At 46.5% G+C, this 27,975-nt stretch overlaps 1 protein-coding gene across 1 annotated transcript; it reads right to left on the reverse strand.

Moving 5' to 3' along the window:
* Nucleotides 1-10,581: 10,581 nt before the first annotated feature.
* Nucleotides 10,582-27,749, reverse strand: Ces4a (carboxylesterase 4A). Its single transcript, XM_048355406.1, has 14 exons — nucleotides 27,677-27,749; nucleotides 23,929-24,130; nucleotides 20,270-20,411; nucleotides 20,047-20,180; nucleotides 19,341-19,494; nucleotides 17,360-17,464; nucleotides 17,173-17,277; nucleotides 17,003-17,041; nucleotides 16,144-16,284; nucleotides 15,547-15,627; nucleotides 14,772-14,925; nucleotides 14,052-14,183; nucleotides 13,522-13,594; nucleotides 10,582-11,149 (listed from the first exon to the last, which is right to left on the reverse strand). The coding sequence occupies exons 1-14, from the start codon at nucleotides 27,732-27,734 to the stop codon at nucleotides 10,960-10,962; spliced, it is 1,710 nt and encodes a 569-aa protein (XP_048211363.1). The 5' UTR covers nucleotides 27,735-27,749; the 3' UTR covers nucleotides 10,582-10,959.
* Between the last annotated feature and the right edge of the window lie 226 nt (nucleotides 27,750-27,975).

A 27,975-nucleotide genomic window follows, 5' to 3' on the forward strand; every position in this document is an offset into this window, starting at 1 on the left:
GGACAGTGCTCAGGCCCTGAGTCCAAGCCCCATGACGGGGAAAAAAAAATCTAGGAAATGAATAAAGAATAAAGGGGTTTCACTACCTTAAAACAACCATTTCTAGTTGGCCACAGTGGCCTGTACCTATAATCCCAGCTATGCAAGGACCTAATATGGGAGGATGACTTGAACCCAGAAATTTAAGGCCAGGCTAGAAAACATAGCAGGAAAAACAACAACTCAATATTTAAGAAGCTAGGTGCTAGTAATCCTAGCTACTTGGGAGGCTGAGATCAGAAGGATCACCATTCAAGGGCAACTTGAGCATACACACAAGACTCCCTTCTCAGAGCTTATAGGCCAACCAGGGCAGAAAAGTCTGAGACTCCATCTCAACCAAAGAAGGTGAGTATGGTGGCGTGTACTTGCCATCCTTGTTATGACAGCATAAAATAAGCAAATCAACGTCCAGACAGGTAATGAGACCCTATGCTAAAGATAATCAGTGCCAAAAAGGGAGTGTTTGCTTAGCTAGCATAAAGCCCTGAGTTCAAACTCCAGTATCATAAAACAAAAATAAGAAGAAAACAAAAATCTGGGTATGGTGTTACAACCTGTAATCTCAATTGACACTCCAGAGACTGAGACAGGGAGATTGCAAGGGCAAGGCCAGGCTGGGATCAAGACCTTGTCTCAAACAACAACAAACACAAGAACTACCCCAAAACATCATTGCTAACATTTTATTATAATTTTCATTGGCCTCATCCAATTCACTTTTTTCATATAATTATGACATCTTACATGTGTAGTTTTAAATGTTTTGTTAGTGGCGGGGGTGGTGGTGGTGGTAGTGGTGGTGGTGGTGGTGGTAGTGGTGGTGGTGGGCATGTGGCTTAGTGGTAGAGTGCTTGCCTAGCATGCATGAGGCCCTGGGTTCAATTCCTCTGTGCCACGTAAAATAAATAACTTTAGTAAAAATAGAAAAAAAATAAATGCTTTGTTAGGGCTATCACACAAATCCTATGGTATAAGTACTTTCCTGTTATCACTTACCTAAATGGTACCTAATATAGTTCCAGTCGGCTCCTATTTTTGGACATTTAAATTGTTTCCTGTTATTCACTCTTAAAAGTAGGTGCACTGTGGTGTTACAATACATTGTGGTGCATCAGTATTTTTTCCTTAAAAATTCTGGATAGTATTTTTTAGTACCAATTTCCATAAGTAGAACCAGTAAGTCGAAAGATATGGATACTGTAAAATTTTCCTGCTATACATTGCCAAATTTCTCTTTGGCACTGCCTCTTCTGTCTTCCAGAGTCTTAAAAATCTGTTCCCTTCTCCTCTCATTTCTCAATGTCTCGGACATAGGAAATGCCAACCAAGAATAAACCGAGACCTACAGATAGAGATCAATCGATCAATAAAGGAGGTTGAATAATTTAACACTCACTTCTGGCTCATTATTGACTCTGGGATCTAAATGCATTCGCTTTTACCTTCTTTCTTTCTGTGTTCCTGCTGATGACATCTTGACACTATTCTACCTTGTGCTTGGATTTTTGTCCAAGCTCTAAACCATCCAGGCAGGCAGGCATGTTTTTCTACCATGCTGTAATATTAGTACACGCTGTTTAGTAAATAGGCTGAAAGAACTACCAGCCCATAGTCACATCAACATTCTATCTCCTTTCTAGGAATACAAGGTGAACAATGATGACTTGGCTTCCTCAAGTGGACACTTCTGAGAGGACAGCCAAGAAGTTCAACTCTGTTCTGTCTGAACTAACTTCTGCTATCTAGCTTGCCCCTCTCTCCTTTAAAATTTACTTTTATTAATTTATTTTTGCTCCAGAACTGGGGCTTGAACTTAAGACCTGTATGCCTTCCTTTAACTTTTTCACTGGAGGCTGGCCCTCTACCGCTTGAGCTCCAGCTCCACTTCTAGCTTTTTTTTTGGTAGTCTCATAGACTTTCCTGCCTGGGCTGACTGCAAACCATGATCCTTAGATCTCAGCCTTCTGAGTAGCTAGGTATACAGACATGAGCCACCAGCACTGAGCATACCTCTCTCCCCTTTATTGGTGAGACAAATTCATCATACTCTCATCAAGTATGATTTAGAGGCTTCCTGAGAATTCTTTCTCAATTGTGTGGGCCACCCTGTGGCATCCCCTGACCATTGCCTGCCCTAGGAACCAGACTCACCCTCCTCAAAGGTACTCTACAATCTCAGTAGTTTCCATATCTGTACCTCACACTAACTTTATCTCAATCTCTTCTGTCCCAAGGGGACTCCTAAACATACTTTACTGCAAAAGTATTATTATTGATGACTTTAAACAGAGATGTGGGCTGGGAATATGGCTCAGCGGTAAAGTGCTTGCCTCATATACATGAAGCCCTGGGTTCGATTCCTCAGCACCACATATATAGAAAAAGCTAGAAGTGTCGCTGTGGCTCAAGTGGCAGAATGCTAGCCTTAAGCAAAAAGAAGCCAGGGACAATGCTCAGGCCCTGAGTTCAAGCCCCAGGACTGGCAAAAATCAAAACAAAACAAAAAACAGAGATGTGTCATATCGATCCCTTCAGTAAAGGACTTGTTATCTCTCAGTATCTCTCAATATCTCTCAGGTATCTCTTCAGGGATTTCTTGAGATTCAGTGAGCTACCTGTAGACTACCTCCTTGGCAGAGTTCTTATGCAATTAAGGTCAGGGTATAAAAACCAGCCAAGTACATAAAGCTCAAAGGCTAGATTGCCTATCTGTGGAATTGTTTGAGGCTGTGATTGAGTCCACAGTGTAACTTGATTTCTCCCTCAATCCACTCCTGCTCTCTTCCTCTATCATCAACAGGTGTTGATTCCAAGGATATTCCAGGGTATCCCTTAATAAACACTCTGCCAGCAGTTTCCTGGACAATTCAGCCTCCGACTTTGACAAGAAATATTCCTAAGAGCGTTTCATCTACTATCTCCTATATTCTACTAGAGACTGACCTGACCTACATTCTTTCCAGCAAGATGTTGAGAAGCCACCCCTATAAATGTGTTTTGAGATCACATTGAAGCATTTGGAGTTGAACATTTGTTAAGGTATTTAGGGTAGAATGCTTGCCTAGCATGCCCAACGACCTAGGACTGATTCCCAGTAATGACAAAAAAAAAAGATTTTGTTACATTTTATCATTAAAAAGCCTTTTAAAATTTGTTTTGGAAGAGATAGGCTTTGGGGGATAAAAAAGATGATGTGGTATTAGCTGAGATTCTACATTTGTGCAACATGGATATTATATTAGCTTTACGTTTAGAACAAAACAATATCCCAAATACTCTCTCAATGACTTTCCAAAATCCTCCAAGGTAAAGAGGGAAGGAATTGCTATACTTTTAAAAAGTATAACTGATTGAGACTCAGATCATTCAAAGATATATAGCCATGTAAACTCAAGAGGGTATACCTGATACCAAGATAGTCAAGAATCCTGAAAGTAGTCAGCACCTGTGGCTCAAGCCTGTGTAGTCCTAGCTACTCAGGAGGCTGAGATCTGAGGATTGTAGTTTGAAGACAGCACGGGCACAAAAGTCCATGTGAGACTTTTTCTCCAATTAACCACTCAAAAACCCAGAAGGGGCTCTGTGGCTCAAGTGGTAGAGTGCTAGCCCTTAGCACATAGAGGCTTAGGGACAGTACCCAGGACCTGAGTTCAAGCCCCACAACCCGCCCAACCCCCAATCCTGAAAGTTAAAGAAATTTAGTCTCTTTCATTCTTTATTAAAACAACCTGATGTCAAAGAGCTTTAGTGATTTTCCTAAATGCCCAGAGCTGCTAATTCCTCAGATTTCTTATTTATGAATTGAAGACAAAGGCATCTACTATATTAGTCAGGACTATTGGTTGCAAGTGACAGAAACCCAATTAAGATCTGCTTATCAGGTGGAGCTAGACCTTAGTGCTAGACCACTTGCCTAGCATGCACAAGGGCCTGGGCCATAGCCCTAGCAACACAAAACAAAGCACACAACAACAAACAACTGGCTTATATGATAAAGGGAATATATTAGATCATTTAACTGAAAAAAATTGGGTGTATCACTGACTTAAAGCACTGATGCCAGAAATTTCTCTGTTCTGTTTTAAATTCATTCACTCACTTATTCACTCTTACGTGCCATGCATTCTACCAGTGAGTCGAGGGCTTCCTTTCCCACATCTTCCCACAAAGTCTTGCAATTGACTTTAATAAGCGAAGTTACTTGCTCATTCTTGAACCATGGATACTGTAAATTGCTATGAACAGGGTGATGTCATGGTTATTCTGTGCAGGGAAAAGCACTAGAAAGTATCTTGGTTGGTGTTCAGCATGAAGTTATAAGCTCTCAAATAATGGTGACTATGACACTCTTTAAGGTCTCTTTTACACCTGAAATTCTAGCAGAGGTTATAATGTGAATATGCATATGACTTGCAAGCCCATTAGAGCTCAGCTTATATCTAGGCCTCATCCAGCTTGTAAACCATGAGTGGTGACCTGGGGAGGTGTGTGCTGCAGTACCTCTCTGTCTGCCATACTTGGATGCTAGGGAGTAGGTGTATGAAGCTCAGAATCCATGGGTTCTCCATGGAGGTTGCATCCTAGCTGATCACATTTGACCCCTTCCCCACATACTACCAATGTTTGTTTGGGTATATTTCTATATGCACATCTTTCTCACACTTCTCAGATATCCACATTACTGCAGATGTACTGATCACCTAGAAGATCAGCATTTCTCCTGGCAGGGGAAATCAGAGAAGCCAAGATCCTATAGTAAAGGTAATAATTGTATTAATACCTAAGACCTTTGTTTATCAACAACCTTTCTTAGCATTGAGCATGATGTGGGTGCAGCAAATCTGTGGTAGTATCCCATCAGGTCTGAAAGTCCTTGCAACTGGGCCTGAAGTTTGGAGTCCTGGACCTGGGGGGGTCTCTGGAAGGCTCTGGGGACTATGCCAGAGGCCTGGCCCTCCTCCTTAGGCAAGAGCCACGGAATTGGCCACAGGCATCTGTGGTACTGATGGATTCCCCTGCCACTGGCACTAATTTCCTGAAAGCCCTTTTCTCTCACCTTCAAGACCCCTTTCAAAATGTTTCTTGTTCCTTATCAGTAATCCATGATGATCACCCATTATTTCCTTAGGGAGGTTGCCAGTGTGTTTATCCACCAGTTCCCAAGGCTGGAAGGGCTGGGATTAAACAGAGTCCTGGACTATGGCTGGGGATGTTAAAGTTGGAGGCCTCAGGGACTATTCTGTGCAAATGAGAATCAGGCCCAGAAAAGTCAGAGGTTCATCAGATTAGAATCAGGTCCAGACAGGAATATAGGGCTTCCAATTTTTGTCTAAAAGGAATGAAGTCATGGTTCAAGCAGTAGAATGCCAGCCATGGTTAAAAAAAAAAAAGTGAGTGAGAGCTTGAGGCCCTGAATTTAAGTCCCACTACTTACAGATACAACACACAGAGGAAAAAAAAAAGACTTCTACTTAGAAGGGGCCGAGTGAATCCTGGTTTGTAGGGCCATCTGATGCCAACCTGAGTTCTTTGTCTGTTTTGTGGGTGGGACTTGGGTTTGACCTCAGCATCTGGGGCTTGCTAGACAGAGCACCATTTGACCTTCCCCTAGTCCATTTGTTAAGTTTGTTCTTTGAGACAGTCCTATGCTTTTGCTGGGGCCTGTCTCAGACAGGGGTTTTTCTACCTTTGCCTTCCAAGTAGCTGGGATTATGGGATTATAGCAGCCTCTGAGTTCTTCAGACAAATCAATTCAAAACCATATTCTCCTGGCTGTGGAGTTACAATGTTATTTCAGAGGGCCAGTGGCCTATCTTGGCTAGCTTTCTTTTTTTTTTTTTTTTGGCCAGTCCTGGGCCTTGGACTCAGGGCCTGAGCACTGTCCCTGGCTTCTTCCCGCTCAAGGCTAGCACTCTGCCACTTGAGCCACAGCGCCTTCTGGCTGTTTTCTGTATATGTGGTGCTGGGGAATCGAACCTAGCGCCTTGTGTATCTGAGGCAGGCACTCTTGCCACTAGGCTATATCCCCAGCCCTTGGCTAGCTTTCTATGGGGTGGAGATGAAGAGACTTCCTCAACAGCACCTGGCCTTGTCTATCTCCACCCTCAGCCCACTGGATAGGGGCTGAGTCCCTAAGCCAAGAGGGTCATGTTAGTTCCCTGACTGGAATGGTTGGGAGAGCTCTGGGCAGGGTGCCCCAGGGCCATCCTTTGAGTGGGGCTTGAGGAAGGAGGTCAGAGCTGGCCTCAGCCCAAAGCATCTTGGGAAAACAACTCCTACCTCCCCTCTCCACTTCTCTGTCCTCAAATACTGGCCATCTGCCTCACAAACTTGCTTGTTTATTCCAGGAAGGACTTGCTATCCGGTCCTCTGCCACCCTCCCACAGTCTTCTCACTTTATCTCTTCTAGGATTATGGAAGGTAAAGCTGCCTAGGAATGGCCCTGTTGTCCTTCCTCAGTGCCCCAGGGGAGGGTCTGTGCTCCCCCAGCTTGGGCCTGGCACACCAGCTCTGGGTCCACCACAAGGAGAATGGCTCAGAGGAAACACAGATACAAAACAAACTGAGATGCCAAGCATTTCTCCTGCTTTTAGTTCATTCGTGTGCTCAGGTAAGGAGTCAGTGCTTTTCTGCAAAAACAGTTTCCATTGCATACCTAGGACTGGTCAGGGCCCTTAACACCTCAAACTCAGCCCCCAGTGACACAGATGGTGAGGAGGGGAAGACAGAAGCTTTGTATAGCAGGCTGTCTTTGGCCAACCCCAGCTGTGGTCCTTCTATTGAACTGTCTTCCACGGCTTTTTCTCAAACTTTCAGCTCCTTTTATAGCATATTTTGGGCATAAGCCTTCCCACTGAAGGGTCCTCGTATATCCAGCTTCAGGGGAAAAGGGTCGTTTGGGGAAAGGGGGGTGGAGGTGGGGATTCTGATTCTGTCCCAGGCTCCTACTTCCAGCCTCTTTCTGACCAGATGCCTCCCTGGACGTGGAGGCTTTTGTCAGGTTGGGATCTCAACCCAAACTCGCAGAACTACAGCCCAGCATCCTGTATGTCCCTCTTGGATCTCCAGAGGTCCAGAGATACTGGTGAATCGGAGCGCACAGGGCAAGGACCCCAGGAGGTCCGTGGATTACTTTGGGGGGGGGCGGGGAGGCGGGAGGGTGTTTGGGGGGGGGGAGAGGGTGTCTGGTCCTGTGCTCTCTGCTCACTTTCCTGCAACGGAGGCACCAATTTGTCCCACTGGGTTTTCAAAGCTTGGTTCTACCGTGACTACCCCGGAGAAGGCAAATTGGAGTGTCTTTGTCGCCGGCCAGCGACTGCGACGGGGGCCACCCGGCTCCATCGCGTCTACTGCCGCGGGGCGGTTGCTGACCGGCGCCGGGGCGCAGGCGGTCGGGGGTTCTGGCGTCGGGGCGCGGGGCAGCCCACTCCCCCACAGTCCCCCCTACTCCTCCCCACTCCCAGCGGCGGCGGCGGCGGCGAGTTTGAGCTCCCGGCGCCCTCGCGTCCGCCTGGGCTCTGGCCCGGAGCCAAGCGGCGGGATCCATCACTGCAGTTGGCTGGAGGCCGGACGGCGCGTCCCCCGGGGCTCCCCGGCAGCCGACGCAGTCGACCAGGCAGGGGGGGCTGCGGCGGGCGGCGGGCGGCGGGGGGCCGGCGGGCCGGCGGAGACGGCGGCCGCCGCGCTGCGGGGCTGCGGTCAGCGGGGCCCGGCGGAGGGGCAGCGTCTCCCGCACTAATTGGCCCTTTCCCAGCCGCCTTGGCTGGTAATTGCTACACGGAGGGAGGGGGGTAGGTAGGGGTGGGGTCGGGGGGGAGGGAGATCGGGGAGGTGTGTGTGTGTGTGTGTGTGTGTGTGTGTGTGTGTGTGTGTCGGGGGGGGGTGGGGATAAGGGAAAGAAGGCGAGCCGCTTCCGCAGCCCGGAACCAGGCTCGGCCCCCGGTGGGCGGTGGGGGAGCCTGTCGCGCATGGACGCGCAGTGCGGAACGCTGCACCTGTGCGCCTGCGTGGTCTCTGCGTGGGGCGGGGGGGGGGGTGGCAGGAAGGCCGAGGTACACAGAGGGGGTGGAAGAAGCTCCCGAAGTGAAGTTTCGGGGTCATCACCAAGCTCCAACCATTTCTGAGAACCGCTCCGTGGGTGGTCGTCGTGGGACGTGAGTGGGAGCGGGAAGACAAGTAGACGCCGTGGGGAGCTTCCCCACCCCCTCATCCAGCTGTGCAGCCTTGGGAGGAGCTAGAGGGGTGACCCCTTCCTAAGTGGGGTGAGGGGGAAGAGAATGGAGCAGGGACCGGGAATTAGGCTCCCCTCTATCCAGGGGTTCTAGAGTTCTTCATGCTGGAACCCTAGGGAAGGCCCGAAGGTTTCCCCCAATAGCCTATGGTTCTCTTGTCTACCACAGCCCGAAAGACAACTGGAGACAGCCCTAGGAGGGGTGTTAAAGAAAAGATTATGCATAGGTGTTAAAGGTCAGGAAGATGGACTTTATTCAAAACCGTTGAAATAAGCAGAGAGAAGATGGCAATGGAGCTTTGTAGTGGGAGAGAGAGCAGGATCAACTTCTTACTAGCTACTTACCAATACAGTAGGAATTTATAGCCAAGGGTAGAGTGGGTCAGGAAACAGAAATCTACTCAGAGGAAACCCCAGGATGAGGGACTGGGCTCCCTCTTAACCCTAAGCCCATTTAACAGGGGTGTGTGTGTGTGTGTGTGTGTGTGTGTGTGTGTGTGTGGTTTGGGGCTTGTATTCAGGGCCTTCCTTGTGCTATCCCTTAGTTTGTTCAAGGCTGGCACTCTCACTTGAGCCACAGTTTCACTTCCAGCTTTTTGGTTCTTGATTAGAGATAAGAGTCTCATGGATTTTCCTGCCCTGGCTTTAAACCAAAATCCTCAGATCTCAGTCTACTTAGTAGTGAGGATTACAGGTGTGAGCTACTGATGCCTAGCATTTCATTTTTGAACCAACCAAAACCCTGAGTTCAAACTCCAGTACTGCCAAACAGAAAAAGACAGGGAGCACAGGTGATAATGTCTGTTTACTTTTCCTCTTTTTTTTTTTTTTTTTTTACTTTAGTACTGGGGTTTGAATTCAGGGATTGGCATTTGCTAGACAGGGGCTTATACCACTTGAACCATATACCTAGCCCTTTCTCCTTATTCAGTTGTAAGGAGCTATACCATAATGAATTTATATAATTCTAATTACCAAAAACTTCTCCCTCTAAACAGCATATACAGATTAAATTTCTGCACACTTACTACCTCACAATGGAATCTAAACCCCAGTATAAGTTTCAAAGAAACAAGTCAAATTCAAACCATAGTAGGAGAGATGAACCCCTAGAGGAAGTTCTGGGAGGAAGGAAGACCTCAAAGTGAGCCCTGTAGTCTCATGCAGGCACTGGGGTAAATCAGGTCCAGCTAGATCTCATTTCCCACACAGATTACACCAGGATTGCCTTCCAGGGGGTTGAGTCCCAACCCCCTCACTCAGATTTCTACTATAAGTAGAATATATATATAGCCATTTGGTTGTCTTTGTCCCCTGGCTAGAGTGGTTGGGTGGAGACAGTCTGCTAGCTGTGTGTCCCTTGGGAGTGAAACTGCCACATACAATCTCTGGGAGCCACCCTTCCTCAAAGAGTATTCTAGATCTGGATGGAAATAGAGTATGATTGTCTTGGATCAGATTCTTGCTTTGCTACTACTAGCTTGTGAACTTAGGCAAGGCCTTAATGTCCTTAATTGTGAAGTGGGGATAGTATGTTCACATGACAGAGCTATGAGAATCAATGTTTGCTTGTACTGTCTATGTATGTGAGTGTGTGCACCCACGCGCATGTATGCACACTGATTCTAGGGCTTGAACTCAGGGCCTGTGTGCTGTCCCTCAGCTTATTCACTTAAGGGTGGTGCTCTACCACTGACCCACAGCTTCACTTCTGATTTTTTGTGGTTAATTGGAGATAAAAGTGTCATGGACTTTCATGCCTAGGCTGGCTTCAAACCACAGTTCTCAGATCTCAGCCTCCTGAGTGAACCACTGGCACCCATCTAAATTTCCTGGAATAGTGAAGGAAGAAAAAGAAAGAGAAAAGCCAAACAACAAACAACAAACAACAAATGGACAGGCTAGGAGGTGCCCAGGTGGGGTTGCCGGCCAGTCCAGAGAATGAGGATGCAGGACTAAGGCCTAAATGGATGGACAGTGAATGTGGCATGTGGTTGTCATCATGTTGGAGGTAAGGGACTGCATTGGAGACAATGAAGAAACAAGTGTTTTGCAGTCCAGGCAACTTTGCTATAACTGCCCTTGACTGTGGCCCAGCAAAGCACAGTTTAGGTAGGAGCAAGCAGCAGCACTCCATTCTCCCATGGGCAATTGAGACACCATCCACTTCATCCAAACCATTAGAGAAATTGTGGGTTCAATCACCATGTCTTTATTGAAGACCATCCTTGGTTTCAGGGAAAATGAATGTGGGTGGGGGAGAAGATCTGAAACTATCAGAGCTTTGCTCTTTCTCAGAGCTTCAAGGCCAGTGAGAACAGGCATGAGATTGAACAGGATGGATTGTAGAGAACAGGATGGATCTAAGTAGACTTCCCATAAAAGGGGGCTGTAAATAGACCTTGAAAGGTAGGAAGACTTGGGAGAGGATAAAAGCTGTCCAGAGGCTGGGAAAAGGGTTCATCTACATGGTAATGGAAGGGTTTAGCCTAATCTAATATGGACAGAGATCTGTGGATATTATGGAATGTCAGGATGAAAGGCTAGTGCAAGGTCTCAACAGATTCCAGCTATGGCATAGAGGCAAGAGAGAGGTTCTGCAGGTTCTTGAGTGGATAGGCAGGACTCTTATCTCCAGATGTGTCTATGATCCGTCTCCCTGAGGCCTGAAGGGTGGGACAAGCTTTTCAGCTTCCTCCTACTTTGCCACTTTCAGAAATGTTCCTGTGCCTTTCAGGATGAAGGTGCATCTTCTCCCAGAAGGTAATTTCCTTCTCTTTGAGCTTCACACCAACTTTCATAGTGAAATCCAGCTGCAGATACTTTTCATCCTCATCAAAGAGGGGCCAGTAGGGTAGCTTTCCATCATTAGGGTTCCTGCTCCGAAGAAGGTCAAAGAGGGAGAATTCATTTTACAACCCTCCCATACCACCTCTTACTCTTACCCTTCCCTCATTTGTTTCTACCTTGGAGGTTGGGATCCAAGATGGCATTGTGGAAATATTTAGGCAGATCTTTAAGAAATGGTAGGAAAGCCAGGCGTGGTAGCATATATCTGTAACCCAGTGCTAATGAGGCTGAGGCAGGAGAATCATGAGTTCCAGGCCAGCCTGGTTTACATAGTGGGGAAAGGAGAGAAGGAAGGAAGGAAGGAAGGAAGGAAGAGAGGGAGGGAGGGAGGGATAAGAAAGTGGTGTTGAAGGCTAGGGTGGGGGTAAGAGGGGAGGAGGAGAGGATTCCAAGAAAAGGGAATAGCATATGCAATATTTTGTTTCTGTTTTTGTTTTGGTGCTAGTACTGGAGCTTGGACTCAGGGCCAGGGCACTCTCCCTTAGCTTTTTTTACTCAAGGCTAGCATTCTACCACTCGAGTACATCTCCACTTCCAGATTTTTGGTGGTTATTTGGAGTTAAGAGTCTCAGACTTTTATGCCCAACCTAGCTTTGAACCTTGATTCTCAGATCTCAGCCTGCTAAGTAGCTAGGATTATAGAACTGAGCCATGGCACCCAGCCAAAATGTTCAATGAAGAAACATGAGTACGGGGTTAGGTAAAAACAGGGTATGTGTGAAGAGAATGGGAAGATGGAAGAGAGTAGATCCATTTTAATTTTCGACATATGGATAACCTGTTTTTCCACCACCAATTATTGAAGAGGCTATCTTTTTTTCCACTGTATGTCTTTAGCTCTCATCAATTATCAGATAGCTGTAAAAATATATGGTTTTATTTTTGGGTCTTCTAGTCTGTTCTGGTGATTTTCAGGTCTAATTTTGGGTCAATACTAAGCTGTTTTTGTTCTTATAGCTCTGTAGTAGAGCTTGAGGTCTGAGATTGTGATACTACCTGCATTGCTTTTTCCCCCTAGAATTTCTTTGGGGTCTTTTGTTGTTACTTATGATTTTTTTTTTTTTTTTTTTGGCCAGTCCTGGGGCTTGGACTCAGGGCCTGAGCACTGTCCCTGGCTTCTTTTTGCTCAAGGCTAGCACTCTGCCACTTGAGCCACAGCGCCACTTCTGGCCATTTTCTGTATATGTGGTACTGGGGAATCGAACCCAGGGCCTCATGTATATGAAGCAGGCACTCTTGCCACTAGGCCATATCCCCAGCCCCCTGAATTTTTTTTATTGATGTCTCTATCTCAGTAAACCACATCATTGGAATTTTGATGGGGAGTGCATTAAATTTGTATGTCTATTTTGGCAGTATGGACATTTTCACAAATTTAATTCTATCTATCTATGAACCATGGAAGGTCTTTCCATTTCCTTATGTTGTCTTTGATTTCTTTCTTCAAGTTTTTATAGTTTTTGCCATAAAGATCTTTTACTTTTTAGTTAGGTTTATTCCCAGATATTTTATTTTTTTCTGAGTCTATTGCAAATCGAGTTGTTTTTCTGGTTCCCCTCTTTGCTTGTGCATTGTTGGTATACAGAAAGGCTATTGATTTTTGTGAGGCTAATTTGTGTCCTGCTACTTTGCCAAAGTTATTGATCAGCTCCACAGGTTTGGGGATGGAGTCTTTTGGATCCTTTAGGTATAAGATCATGCCATATGGAAATGGGATAGTTTGACTTCTTTCCCTATGGACAATGTAACAATTCTGAAGGGGCCTTTTATGCCAGTTATGCCAGGCTGAGGCTAGAACTTTGTTTGGAGGTTCCAGGAGCCACAAAGGTTGCTTTTGTAAGCATGGGAGTGATTTGGTCAGATGGTATTTCAGAAAGATCCCTCCAGTATCACGGGGGATGGAGAAGAGAAGGTGGGGGAAGGGAAATAGTCACAGGTAGCCAAAGCTCAATTCAGTTGTTACCTTTACCAGAAGCCACCTATACTACCCAGCAGAGGGCAGACACTTTCTTAGTGTCATCTATGACCCAGTGTTCTCATACTGCCTGATGTTTGGTTGTTTTTTTTAGGGGGAGTGTTAACATTTAATTTTCATATGATGAGCTGGGGAAGGATGGGGCACACATCACTGACATCTTTAAATGTCAGTTCCCAGTACTAAGGCATGGCACAGAAGGGAGCATCAGTAAGTGACTGTTGAATACTAGAGTGAATAAAGAGTGTGGATTATGGGACAGAGAGGAACACATTCCAGAGACACTTAGGATCTCATGACTGGCTAGAAAAGGCACTCTGGCCAAGCTAACAGTGCAGCTTTCATGGGACACCAGGGGCAAATACCCAAAGTAGCCATCCTTCAGGTCTTGCTCTACTTAGATGTGTCAGGGGGCCAGACTCACCCTGTGCGGGCAAAATTGGCCCAGTATTTCATCACCTGGAGGCTGAAAGCCTTCTCTTCACTTGTAGCTCCTCCTGATGACAGAACAGGATATGACATTTAGGACAGAGAAGAGATGCTGACCTTCAACTGGACGGAATACTTCCATTTAAGAGTACATCTCAGCCCAGTGCCAGTGGCTCACACCTGTAATCCTAGCTACCCAGGAGGCTGAAATCTGAGGATTGTTGTTTGAAGTCAGCCTAGGCAGGAAGTCTGTGAGATTCATATCTCCCAAAAGCTGAAAGTGGAGCTATGGCTCAAGTAGTTGAGTGCTAACCATGAACAAGAAAGCTCGGAGACAGCGTGCAGGCCTTGAGTTCAAGCTCCAGGGCCAGCTCTCACATACAAATGCATTTTAGAATTAGGGACTGGCTCATGGACTCCCTGTGGACACCAAAGTAGGGGGAGGGACTGGAGGTTGAGAGAGTTCTGTTCACACAAGTGGGGAGGTGGACCACAAGCAGGGAGTGTCAGATAATACATTAGTACCTTTGGAGAAGGGACCTCCAAAGATGAAGTAGATTTCATCTGCATGGTCTGCTCCATCCTGAAGAGGTTTGACAATTACTCTTGAGGGAGCTTTGCGCTCAAACTCATACAGGTAAACAGGGAAGCCAGCATCTGTGAGTAGGGAGATGGAGGAAGAATGCAGGTAAAGCCCGGTCTGTGCTTCCCATCCTCTACCCATTCCACCCACCTGCATCCAGTCAAAGAAAGAGCTTCAGTTTCAGAATCAAGGGCACTGATTTGAATTCTGTCTGTCTCCTTTATCACACATTAGCTATGTGACCCCAGGTAAGTCACTCAACCACTCTGAGCTGCAGATACTTGTTCAGAGTGGAAATACCTAATTTGCAGAATTATGGTAAGAAATGCAAGCTTTCCTCTCCTCTCTTCTAAACTTTTCTTTTTTGCTTTGGTTTTTATGCTAGTACTGGGGCTTGAACTCAGGACCCAGATGCTGTCCCTTAGCATTTTTGGTCTTGTGCCTCAACCTCCAAAGTGCTGGGATTACAGGCATGAATCACTACTCTGGGCTTTCACTACCTCCTCTGTTGTATTTTGGAATTCTGCACCAGCCCAGAAGTGTAGAGACATTTGAGGAATGATTAGGGAGCCCTACTGGAAAGCAGCCCAGTAGGCAAGCAGTATAGCAAGAGAATGAAGAGGACCCATGCGGACATTCTTGGGGGGAGGGGTCCCTCATACCCCGGTGGTAGCGGGCAGTTCTCACTGTGGAGTCCATGAAGGTGGCATCTCCAGCTAGGTCTATCACATGCTTTCTTATCATCTTCCAGTCTTCTTTAGATATGTCACTCAGGTACTCATCCATCACGAGTGGAATCTGCTCCTTAGTGATATCCTAGGCCAACAGGTCAGAGCCAGAGTCAGAGCCAGAGGTCTCTCATGCCAGCTGGGCCAGATGTGGGCAAGCAGTGCCTTGGACTCAGCTTCAGCCCTCCCACCCACCAGGAGTTTTGGAAAAGGAGAGCTTCCCCGAAAGGTCTCTGTTTTTTTGTTTTGTTTTGCTTTTTTTTTTGTTGTTGTTGTTGATTGTGGGGATTGGGCACTGTTTCTGAGCTTTTTCGTTCAAGGCCAGTGCTCTACCACTTTGAGCCATAGCTCTGCTTCCTGTTTTCTGGTTGGTAATTGGAGATAAGAGTCTCACAGACTTTTCTTGCCTGGGCTGGCTTTGAACCGCAATCCTCAGATCTCAACTTCCTGAGTAGCTAGTATTCCAGGCCCAAGCCACCAGCTCCTGTTTTTACTGACTCTTACCCTTGTTTTTGCTTCATGAGAACTATCTTCCATGAGTCCAAGGATGGCTTGGAGACCTTGCCCATCAACCACCCAACCCCATACCAAACCCCTTTGGGGCCCTCCAAGAAAGACACTGTCTTTAGCTCTTGCAAAGACAGATTAGTAAAAAGGGTAAGAGGTCAGTCCTATTCAACTGAGCATCCTAGCCAGCGGGGCCACTCACCAACATGGTGCTGCTCTTCTCCAACACTTTGATGAGAGCATCTCTTCTCATTATATGCTTTTGTAGTGGGAACTTGATTAACTGCTCAAAGACAAGATCCTAAGTGTGGGTAGGCCTGTAGTTTTCCCCATATAAATGGAGACTTCTCAGGTATAGTTCATGGTGCAGGAAAGGCCTGTGACCCTTCCCTTCCCCTCTGTTCCCTATCCATCACTGTCATCTGGTCCAGAGGAGAAGAATGGACTGGCAGGGGAGGATGGGGGTAGTGGGGGCGGGGAAGGTTCATCCTGAGCAGGGACATTCTCCCTGGAGTGAAAAGGGCCCCAAGATATGTAGTTACCTGGAGGTTTAGGGATAGACATTATAACTCATTTAAAATATGACTTGTGGATTTGGAACCCTCAATCCCCCAAGAGCCATAAACTCCTTGTCCTCCTCAACCATTCCTAGCTAGCTGTCCCTGAACAGAGAACACAGGGGATTCTCAAGCACTTATACATCCTCTGAGGGTCTACAGTGATCTGACAGGTACTCAGTACTGCCCAATAGAAACTCTAGGCTACCCCCTTATGGTAGTTACCCTTCCCTGTCACTTACATAAGGCAAGACCCATTCAAACTCCTGGTTGTTTACACCTAGAAGGTAAGGCATAGGTGAAATCTTCCCTAAGGCCAGGAGTGCTGCAGGGTCATCTGGAAGCACCACACCATCCACCACTGGGCTCGGAAACCATATAATCTGCAGGGCCAAGGGCATTTTCAGTCAGTTATTCCACATGTCCTCCCAAAGTCCCCTTCACCTTGAATGTTTGGCTCAACAGGTCCTCATTTGGTGGCTGCATTAGCCTAGACTCTGGAAAAAATAATTGGCAGGGCTGGGAATGTGGCTTAGCGGTAGAGTGCTTGCCTAGCATGCATGAAGCCCTGAGTTTGATTCCTCAGCAACACATAAACAGTAAAAGCCGGAAGTGGTGCTGTGGCTCAAGAGGTAGAGTGCTAGCCTTGAGCAAAAAGAAGCCAGGGACAGTGCTGAGGCCCTGAGTTCAAGCCCCAGGACTGGCAAACAACAACAAAACTGAGCCAGATGCTAGTGGCTCATGCCTATAATTCTAGCAACTCAGGAAGTTGAGATTTGAGGATTGCAGCCTGAAGCCAGGCTGGGCAGGAACGTTTGTGAGACTGTTATCTCCAGTTAACCACCAAAAAGTCTAAGTGTGGGGGAGGGAGAGGGGAGAATGAGGGAGGAGGTAACAAACAGTACAAGAAATGTACCCAAGGCCTAATGTATGAAACTGTAACCTCTCTGTACATCACTTTGACAATAAATAAGAAAAAAAAAAGCCTAAGTGAAGCTGTGGCTCAAGTGGTAGAGCTAAAGAACAGCACCTAGGCCCTGAGTTCAAGCCCTAGTACTAGCAGAAAAGAACAACAAACTGAAATTGCAGAATGTGGCTTACCTCTTGTGGGTCTTTCTGAGAGTTCACATTAAAGAAATTCTGTTGGGGAGAGAAGAAGATCAGAGGAAATCTCCACAATGTGCTCCTGACATAGGTTCCCTGCGGAAAGTAGCTAAGGAAAGCTTCAGCCAGCAGGCAGCCAGGTCAAGCAACTAGAATGTTTTACATACCATTCTTCTGGACACATGCCTCATCTTGCCCTCTGGTACAGCTCTCAGACACTCTACCATGATCCTTGTGCTGTTATGGTCGCAGCCAGCGATGTGTGCAACCTTCTGCAGAAAGAAAGGATACCCAGGGTTGCTCTCATCCTGCCCCCTCTTGCTAAATAAGGCCTGGGGGAGGAGGGATACCTACCTTGGCCACCTTCAATGGATCTCGAGTGATGAAGACGTTGATTAGTGCTGTACCACTCTGGGAAATGGCCTGGTGGAACAGACCCTGGGCTAGAGGTGACATCATCTGTAGGGGTAGGAGGAAGGCCCTCATGAGATACACAAATAAGGCCTCTTGGATATTTGGTGTGCCAGTTCTGGCCATTGCTTAGCAGCCTGAGAGGACTCAAGGAAGAAAGATGACCAGCTGGTAGGAAGCAGAAGTGTTGGGCTGGGGTCCAGGACTTAAAGTCAGCATCCTCCTGCAGTAGGCCATAGGGCTCCCAGAGGAAGCCTGGGATTACCTGGGATTATGGAAGGGGATCTGCTGTTAGAGGGAAGAAATCTTCTGCTTCATGGTTGGGGAAAGTCCCATGATTCCTACAATCCTGGTATTGACATTCTTTTTTTTTCCCCTCAAGGCTAGCACTCTACCACTTGAGCCACAGTGCCACTTCCTGCTTTTTCTGTTTATGTGGTGCTGAGGAATCAAACCCAGGGCTTTGTGCATGCTAGGCAAGCACTCTACCACTAAGCCGCATTCCCAGCCCCATGGTAGTCTCCCCATTCTTAGCCTCTCTCCATTGCTCATGTTTGGGGAACAGCCATATCCTGGATTTGCTATCTGGTTTCTTCAAATCTTAGAATTTATGTGTCCCAAACCTACTCCAGCTGATCTTTTAAGTTTTTGCATCATATTCCCCACCCCCACAAGTTCTAGGGACCTTCTCTACTTTGTCTGCCCACTCTGATACCTCAGTCCTGTCCATTTAGCCTCATGTATTATCCTGCAATCACCCTCTACTCTCCATCCTTCCAGTTTTTGATTTAGAACCAGCCTCCATAATCTACTCTAGCCTAACCATCCCCTCAGTTGGTCTGAGTCTGTTCACAGTTTTTTTTTCTTTTAGTCCCATCCATGAAACAGACTGAGCTAGATGCACATCTGCTGGAATCACTTCCTTGCTTAAAATCTGTTCTTGTTCTCCAGTGCACACAGAATAAAGTTGCTTTTTTTTCCTTCAAATGAAATAGTTGCACAAAGGAGTTGCCATTCAATGAAGTTGTTTATGAATACAATGCACCTTGATCATTCCTCATTCCTCCCTAGTTGCTTCAGTTTTTGTAGGCCTCAATTTCTTCATCTGTACGATGGGGAAAGTGTTTTTTCTTGTTGGGGTAATCAAATGAAAGAATAAGGTGCTTAGAAGATTCCTGACATAGGGAGTACTCAGATGTTTGGGTATTATGAGGGCCTCCAAGGCCCATGTAAGATGTGGTCCCTGCTCACTTTCCCAGTCATGTGTCCTTCTAGGGTAGCTTTTAGGGGTGAGCATTATCTGGCTCTCAGGTTTATTATAGGGCTTATGAAATCATGTGGTCTGGTCCTGCCAAAGCAACCATAGGTAGGACTAGAAATTCAATAATCTAGGAGTCCCCCCTCCCCCTGCCGCATAGCAGCATAAATATCAATACCAGAAGACACCACAGGCCAAATGGCCCTTAGCAGAAAAGAGGTACCTACTCTTGTCCTGTCCCACACTCCAGACACAATAGTCCCTCAAGACAGTCAGGACTAAAGCTGGGTCTCTCAAAAGCTGGCCTTGACTCTCAGGTATATTTTATAGCCCCAGCCTTTCTCAGAGGACAAATGGTGCATTCTTTCAGGGGACAAAGCTCTGGGGATGGTGGAAAGGCAAGCACCCACCAAGAATTCATGGAGTATCTCAAGCTCCAGCCTTGACTTCCTTGGAGCTTAGTTTTGTTGTCAGCACTATCCCTGGACCCAGCATCTTTGGCTGTAAAGAGCAGTGCCCTTGTCGGGAGTGGTAGGTACCCTTGTTTGGGGCTAAAGTATGTGGATAGGGATATGGATTTGCACATAGGCTAGTGCAGCTGAGAATTCAGTTGTGGGAAACATGCAGGCCTGTATCTGTGCTGGTCCATCCTGGCATGGTACTCACCAGTGCTGAGACACACATGGCTCCTGCCGACTGGCCAAACAGAGTCACTTTGTCCGGATCTCCACCAAAGGCCTTGATGTTCTGTTGTACCCACTGCAATGCTGCTATCTGGTCCAGCATTGCCCAGTTCCCTCGGGCATGGCTGTCGCCGGTGCTAGGCACACAGGATTCATAATCAGGGTCCCAAATTTCAACAGTCAGGATGCAGAGGGCCTCCTGATCCACCATACTTTGTCCCTCTGAGACCCAGTTCTTTGTGTTGTGTGCATGTGTGCTGGTATTGGGTCTCAAACTCAGCACCTTAGCCATTTTGCTCAAGGCTGGTGCTCTACCACTTGAACTACAGCTTCACTTCTGGCTTTCTGGTAGGTTATTGGAGATAAAGGTCTCACCAACTTTCCTGCCAGGCTGGCTTTGAACCATGATTCTCAAATCTCAGCCTCCTAAGTAGTTAGGATTACAGGCCTCCTGCACTCGACTATGAAACCCAGTTTTGGAACTATACTCATTACATATAGTTGGTCTCACCCCACTGAGACAGTCTGGTGTATCAGTTTCTAAGTATCAGGCCCTGCCCCTGACACACTTTTCCCAAAGTATGCAGGCCCACAGGTCTCACCTGGTCCCTTCCACCAGTCCCTGCCCCCTCCACCAGGAGCTAGGTATCCAGAGGATGCCCCACCCCTGATCGTCCGGCCACGCCTACCTTAGGAAGCCCAGGATACCAAGTCTGTTCTGCAGAAACACTACTACCACTTTCTCCCGGGCAGCCAGCTGTGAGCCCTCGTAGGTGGAAGCAGCGCCCATGAGGAAGGCGCCTCCTGGGAACCAGACCATCACCTGGGTGAGGGAAGGCTGATGAGTCCTGAGTGGGACCGTGGGGTGTCAAGAGTGGGGCTCCACGACCCCATGGAAGACCAAATACTCACAGGCAGCAGAGGGTCCCCCGGTTTGTGCACTGGCGCATACACATTCAGGTACAGGCAATCCTCACTGAAGCGCAGCCAATGGTAGTGTTTCCTCGAGTTCAGGTACATGGAGACTATCTGTCCCGTTATCTCCTGCGGGCACCTGCGGGCACCGTGCGAATTTGAACTCAGCTCAGCAATGGTGGTGGAGGCAGAGAGAATAGTTTCAACACAGGGTCCTCAGAGGGTAGAACCCCAAACAAAATCCAGTCGGTCTCTGTGCATGATGAGTGTGTTTCGGGAGTCCAGGAGAGGGAGGCAGGTGGCCAGGCCTCCCCAGTATCCATCCCTCTGCTCTGTGCCTCGCTTCTGGTCAGACCTTTGCTAAAGTCTGGGAAGATTCTCTGCTCCTATTGGAGACTTTCAATCCTGGAAATGTTACAACCTTGGTGCCCTGAACATCCTCCTATCTCTCTTAAGTCTCCTCAACAGCTGTAGAACATGCCATTTCCTTCCATTGCCCATGGACTTGCATATGACTACTTGCCTCCCACCTCCAAGCTATTTGCCCTGCCCAGCAAACTCCTCCTAGCTAGGACCAACTCAAGTGGTTTCTTCTCTGCTGGGCAGCCCCCCCCCCCCCCCGCAACCTCACTGGTCACTCCTCCCCAAAGCTCTGTCTAATTGACTATAGTGCTGGTTGGGGTTATTGGACACCCAACCCAATATCCAGTACCATATCATCTTTAGGGGTATTCCCTGATTTGGACATTCTGGTTACCTCATTTTTAAAATTCTGGCTGGTCCAGCCCCTAGGATGGATACTTTTCTAAGGTCAGGGGATAAGCTCATTTGATTATATGCAGGAAATTCTTTTAAACGGTTTCTCTTCTTTTTGTTGTTCCAGGCTGATGTTTCTGGGAGCACCAGAGGATCACCTGCCCCCTTCCACAGTCCCCATCACACTTAAATCTACCTTATCCAAACCTATCCTCTGTCATTCAACTTCTCCAACAACTGTCCTAGCTTTCTTTCACCAAGATTAATGTTCTCAATGGTTTTCAGTCTATCCTGCCAAGTCTGTCCAAGGTCACCAGCAGGTTGATTTCTCTACCACTATAGATTGCCTTTGGTATTTGTTTGATGCCTTGTCGATCACCCACTTCCATGCTCAAATCCAGAGCCTTGGACATGCTTGGCATGCCCTGGGCAATGCCCCCAGGTTCCTTGTTTGACTTCTTGGCAATAGCTAATGTAGGTGTTAGAGTGGCATCTAGTTAACCACACTGGCCCCTCACCAGGAAAGTTAGGGCTCTTATAGGCAAGAACTGGGTGTATCCACAGCCCAGGCTTCTGTCCCCATCCTACTACCCTAGTTACTCTTGGCATGGTCAACTGTGACCTCCATCTTGCTAAATCCCTGTTGTTTTATTTGTCCTGGCAGTCCTCGATGTGTTGACAGTGCTTTGCCTCTCTCTTCTCAGATGGCATTGCTTCTCTAGGTTTCTTCCTATCCCCTTGGTAGTTCTTTCTTCTAAGTAATCATGAGAGTACACAGGCCTTAACCCTTGGTGTTCTCTCTTTCTGTCTCTGTCTCTGTCTCTCTCTGTCTCTGTCTCTATCCCCTTTTTTTTGTGCCAGTATTAGGACTTGAACTCAGGGTTTGAGTGCTGTCGTTTGGCTTTTTTCCACTCAAAGCTAGCACTCTACCACCTGAATGACAGCTCCACTCCCAGCTTTTTTGGTAGTTAATCGGACATAAGTACCTCAGTAACTTTCCTATCCAGGTTGGCTTTGAATTGATTGTCAGACCTCAGCCTCCTGAGTAGCTAGGATTACAGGTGTGTGCACCCAGTTTCTCTCTCTCTCTTTAAATTTCTTCTTCTCTTTCTCTCATTCTCTCTTCCTTCTTTTTAAAAAAATTCTTTGAGACAATGGCAGACTGGCCTTGAACTGGCCGCCTAAATGCTGAGATCATAAGTGTTTGCTATTACATCCAGCAGCCAAATAAACTCTTGCCCAAACCTGTTCTTGTCCTAGTTTTCTGTCTTGGGAAATGATATCCCTATTTTATTTTATTTTGTTTATTTGTTTTTGACTTATCTGGTTCAAGAGTAGTCATTACCAATGAGTCTTCTTCTTTGATTATGGCTCATATCCAACTCGCCAGTAAATCTCAGCTTGACCTTTGAAATCAACATGGAATGGGATGGATTCTTCCTGCCTTCTCTGTAGCTACACTGATTGAAGCCATCATTTCTGAAACAGCCTCCTTCTCTTTCTGTTCCCCTTTAGGTATCACCCCATAGGCTGTTCTAATCAACCCACAAATTCTTACACCTTACTGTCTTTGTTCCAAGCAGCCTATGTCTGATAGCTTATGACTGATTGGTGTTGCCACTGGACTTGTATAAAGTGGAAACCCTAACCTATAAATCCCAATCTTCATGGCCATCCTATGTTCTATCACTGGGTGCCAGGGGCTCCAAATAATAGTTATAGGATATTCAGAATACCTAGGGTTTGCTCAGTGATAGCCATTATTCTAAAGAGTTAATATCCTGCTATTCTAGTAAGAGTAAATCATGTTCTTTTTTTTCCTGGCAGTACTAGGAATTGAACCTAGGACTCAACACTTGTTAGGCACATGCTCTACCACTGAGCTATATCCCTGACGTTTGGTTATGTTTAATAATAGAGTTCTTAATAATTCCATACCCAGTGGATTCTTTTTAATACCAGCTGATTCACAGGCTTTCACAATATGTATTACTTAAGGGCTGGGAATATGGCCTAGTGGTAGAGTGCTCAGCTCACATACATGAAGTCCTGGGTTTGATTCTTCAGCACCACATTTATAGAAAAAGCCAGGACTGGGCTGGGATGTAGCTCAGTGGCAAAGTGCTTGCCTAGCAAGTGCAACATCCCGGGTTCGATCTCCAGTACCAAAAATAAGAAAAAGCCAGAAGTGGTACTATGGCTCAAGTGGTAGAGTGCTAGCCTTGAGCAAAAAGAAGCCAGGGGACAGTGCTCAGGCCCTGAGTCCAAGCCCCAGGACTGGCAAAAAAAAAAAAAGAAAAAGAAAGAAAAGCTATTAATTAAAATAACAATGTCCTGGAAAGTACATTACTCAGTGATCTGAATGAACAGGAAATACATTTGTTCTGGATAAAGTGCTAAGTCCAGTGCTTCAAAGGACAGTCTCAGGCTTGCTGTATGTCTCAAGCTTGAGCCTGGCTAGCTGGGATGGGAAGATATGGGGACTCCAAAACAGAAACTAAGCCTGTGCCTTCTTTATCTATGTTGGAGCTCCCTCCTCAGGGAAGTGCTGGCAATGCCACATATTATTAAGGGGATGTGTTGTGTGGGAGCACATTTAGAAAATTAAGCTCCCCCCACCCCCTGCAGGTCCTGGGCACAACCAGTAATCACTTCACTTCCCCCTTGCCCTAGCCCTCTCCCATGAGAACCAAGAACAGTACTCTAAATACTATGTGGCCCAATCAGCTTCACTATACATGTTTGGAAACTGAGGCCCAGGAGGGGACCCAGGCCTGCCTGCCTATGGTCATACAGTATGTTGTCAATGAGTTGTTCAAAGCATTGCCAAGAGGCAAGTGCCAGCCCACCCACCTCTTCAAGTCTGCCCACTTCCCAGCTGATTGCCCTGTGGCTCTTACGCAGGAGGGTAGGTAGTAGCTCTCCGGATTCCTTTCCAGGGCTCCAAGGGCTCAGGAGGAGCAAACCTGCGGGCACCCACGGGAGGTTTGGCAAAGGGGATTCCAAGGAAGACATGGATGGGTGTCCTCCCTACATGCATCCGCTTTCCATGGAGCTTTCCATATTTTGTGGCCAGTAGGGGCTTCCTAATGTGCAAAGTGCCTACAGAAAGAATAGAGAAAGGTCATCCTGGCTAAGCCAACTATCAGTCACAGACGACACTGGTGATCTCCCTCCCTCCCTTCCTCCCTCCCTCCCTCCTTCCCTTCATCCCTCCCTCCCTCCCTCCCTTCTCCCTTCTCCCTTCTCCCTTCTCCTTTCCTTCCCCTTCCTTTTCCTTCTCTTTCCTTCCCTCCCTTCCCCTTCTTTTCCCCTCTTCCCCTCTCTCCTTCCCTCCCTCCCTTCTTCCCCCTCCCTCCTTCATCCCTCCTCCCTCCTTCCTTCCTTCCTTCCTTCTTCTTCTTCTTTTTTTTTTTTTTTGCCAATTCTGGGCTTGGACTCAGAGCCTGCCCCCTCCCCTCTTTTTTTTTTTTCTGTCATGAGGCTTGAAATCCAAGCCTGGGTGCTGTCCCTGAGCTTTTTTGCTCAAGGCTAGCTAGTGCTCTACCACTTGAGGCACAGCAACATTATTGCTCTTTTTGGTGGTTAATTGGAGATAAGAGTTTCACAGACTTTTCTGCCTGAGCTGCCTTTGAGCTGAGTCCTCAGATCTCAGCCTCCTGGGAAGCTAGGATTACAGGCTTGAGCCACTGGCTCCTGGCAGGGCTTGCAATTTCATCATGCTCTGGTTTCCCAAGTAGCTTAACTAGCTACTGGCTTTTGGAGCAGAGTCTGGAGTTAGTGTGGTACACTTTGCACTCCCAGCTCTCTTTTACATAAGTAATATCTGGCCACAGAGGAGTGACTGAAATGCTAGCACTTTAGACATAGAGGTATGTCAGCAGGGCAAGGAGCCATTTCAAGCCTTCTCTGTGCATGCAGCTCTTTGCAGTTTACAAAGCTCTTTCCCACAGTCTTCATTGGCTTAGAGAATAGCAGAGGGAGGACCCTAGATCCTAAGAGGGGGCATAGGACACAGCCAGGAGGCTCTGCTCTAGCATATTAACTAGATATACCCAAAACCTGACGGGGAAAACTATTCTATGCAAGTGTAGAAACAGAAACTCAAAAGAGCCAGACATGATGACATGTGCCTGTAATCTCAGCATTTGGGAGTTGAGGCAGGAGAACTTCCAGTTCAAGGCCAGCCTGGGTTACATAGTGACCTCTATCATAGAAGCTCAAAGGAATTTATAACTTTCCCAAAGACGCAGTGAGAGTCTCACATCTGCTCTGATCCATGGTGTTTGGTCACTCCTTGGCTTCTATGGGGCTTCTAACCATGTAGTTCTACACCTGTGAGTCCTTATCCCTTAATCTGTCCCTCAGAGGCAATATGAGGTCCTTATGAAAACAATAGTTACTTCTACTAGCAGTCATAAAGTCTAATAGTTAGCCTGGAGTTAACAGCTGCCACCAGAAAAAAAATTAAAAATATGGAAGTAGAAGTGTGATTAAGTGGTAGAAGCTCAGCATTGAGTGAAAAAGCCAAGTGAGAGTGTAAACCTGTGAGGCCCCCACTACCATCACCAAAAAAATAAAAGGTCAGTTCTACTAGGTGTTGGTGGCCCACACCTGTAATCCTAGGTCTGAGGATCATAATTCAAAGCCAGGCCAGGCAGGAAAGTCCATAAGACTATGGAAGTGGTGCTAGGAATCAAATGCTATAAAACATTAGTCTTGAGCAAAAATGCTGAGAGACAGCATCTAAGTACTAGTACGCGTGTGCGCACACAGAGAGACAGCATCTAAGTACTAGTATGTGCGTGTGCGCACACACACACAAATCATGGCCACCAATTCTGATGAAGATACAATGAAAAGGACATTCACATGTATTGTTGGTGGAGGGTGAGTTAATATGATGTCTTGAGATAGTAATTTGCCAAAATGTACAAAGAACCATTAAACAGTCACATGCTTTCATTCAGAAATTTCACTTCTGGGTCCCTTTTCCATGAAAATAGAAACATTAAAATAAAGATCATTCTATATCCAAGTGATACTGGAAATACTATTTACATCTGATGACCAAGTAAAGTAATTTAAATTTACAACATATCATTATTACATGTTATAAACTGCCTTCAATAAGAATTTCATAAATTAAATTAAAAAAAAAAGAATTTCAGTGGTTCAAGTGTTAAAGTGCCAGCTGGCCAGCCAGCAAGCCAAGCAAGTGTGAGCCCCTGAGTTCAAATCCCAGTATGAAAAACAAACAAACAAGAACATCAATGCATTTATATTGGTAAAACTAATTTGTAATAGAGGTCAGCATGGTGGTTACTTTGTATGTATTGACTGCAAAGTGATACATTTTTGGAATTTTTTACATATTGAGCTGAATGGTAGTTATATTTTAAGTGGATATAATGTAATTAGTATAATAGTACATTAAAGATATGGTATAGGGGCTGGGAATATGGCCTAGAGGTAGAATGCTTGCCTCACATACATGAATCCGTGGGTTCCATTCCTCAGCACCACATATATAGAAAAAAGCCAGAAGTGGTGCTGTGGCTCAAGTGGTAGAGTGCTAGTCCTGAGCAAAAAGAAGCCAGGGACAGTGCTCAGGCCCTGAGTTCAAGCCCCAGGACTGGCAAAAAAAAATACTGTATATATCTTACCACTCAATACCCCCCACGCCCAACCTTAGGTCTTGAAATCTCGGCTTGGGAGCTGTCCCTGAGCTTCTTAAGGCTAGAACTCTACCACTTGAGCCGCAGTGCCACTTTGGGATTTTTCTGAGTAGTTGGAGATAAGAGTCTCATGGACTTTCTTGCCTGGGCTGGCTTTCCTCAGATCTCAGCCTCCTGAGTAGCTAGGATTACAGGCATGAGCTACCAGTACCTAGATCAATAAACTATATTTGAAGCCAGGTCTTGCACCTATTTGGCAAGTTCTCTACCACTTGAGCTCTGCCCCTGGTCTCAACAAACTTTTGTGAATGTGTTATATTGTTTTCATAGTTCAAAGTATAATATTAATTTTTTGTGTGTCCATACTGGGTCTTGAATTCAGGGCCAAGACACTGTCCCTTAGTTTTTCACTAAAGATTAGTACTCTACCACTGTTAGTTGGAGATAATAGTCTCATGGGCATTCCTGCCCAGGCTGGCTTTGAATTGCAATCCTCAGATCTCAGCCTGCTGAGTAGCTGGGGTTATAGGCGTGAGCCATTGCCAACCAGCTATAATACCAGTTTTTAAAAGAAAGACAAGACTGGGTGCCTGTAGGATTATTCTCTAACTTCTGCCTCCCCGGTAGCTAGAATACTTTTATCTTGGGCAAAAGCATGAGACCATATGTAAAAAAACAAACTTAACAGTGACTCAAGTGGTAGAGAGCTTGCCTGTTTAATCCCTAGTACCATCAAAGGGGAAGAAGAGTGGGAAGAAAGAAGCAAGAGTTCAGGTGTTCAAGAGGTTTCTGTAGGAGAGACAGAGGCAGGTCCTGGAAGGCAGGGAATGGACTCTTTGCAGAGCAGCCATGGGACAACTTGTTCAGACTCTAGCTGGAAGTAGATGAGTACCTTCGATGCTGCTCTTTATTTACTCATCCCTTGTCTACATGCCCCTGTCCCACTGTCAGGAAGGGTTGAGGGTCTTACCTTGGGCTGCCTGCAGTGTCAGGAAGAGGGTTAGACTCAACCACAGAATCCACTTCATGTTTTGGCCAGCTCCAGCCACAGGTCAGGCTGATGTCAGCACCTAGAGGATTTGACAGTGGCTATGACTGCCGTGTCCTTTTATCTTCTCAGCTCCAGTCAGCAGGTACTGGGGCTGGAGGAGTTAGGCCCACATCCTGACCAGCCCACAGTGGTGTTTCTGCCTATAGGTCTCTGCCTTGAAGTGACAGCTCATAGGAAATAGTCTTGGCTCTTCGACCAAACTAGCCTGCCTACAATTG

Source organism: Perognathus longimembris, chromosome 10 (genome assembly GCF_023159225.1).
Source record: "Perognathus longimembris pacificus isolate PPM17 chromosome 10, ASM2315922v1, whole genome shotgun sequence".
Taxonomy (NCBI): Eukaryota; Metazoa; Chordata; class Mammalia; order Rodentia; family Heteromyidae; genus Perognathus; species Perognathus longimembris.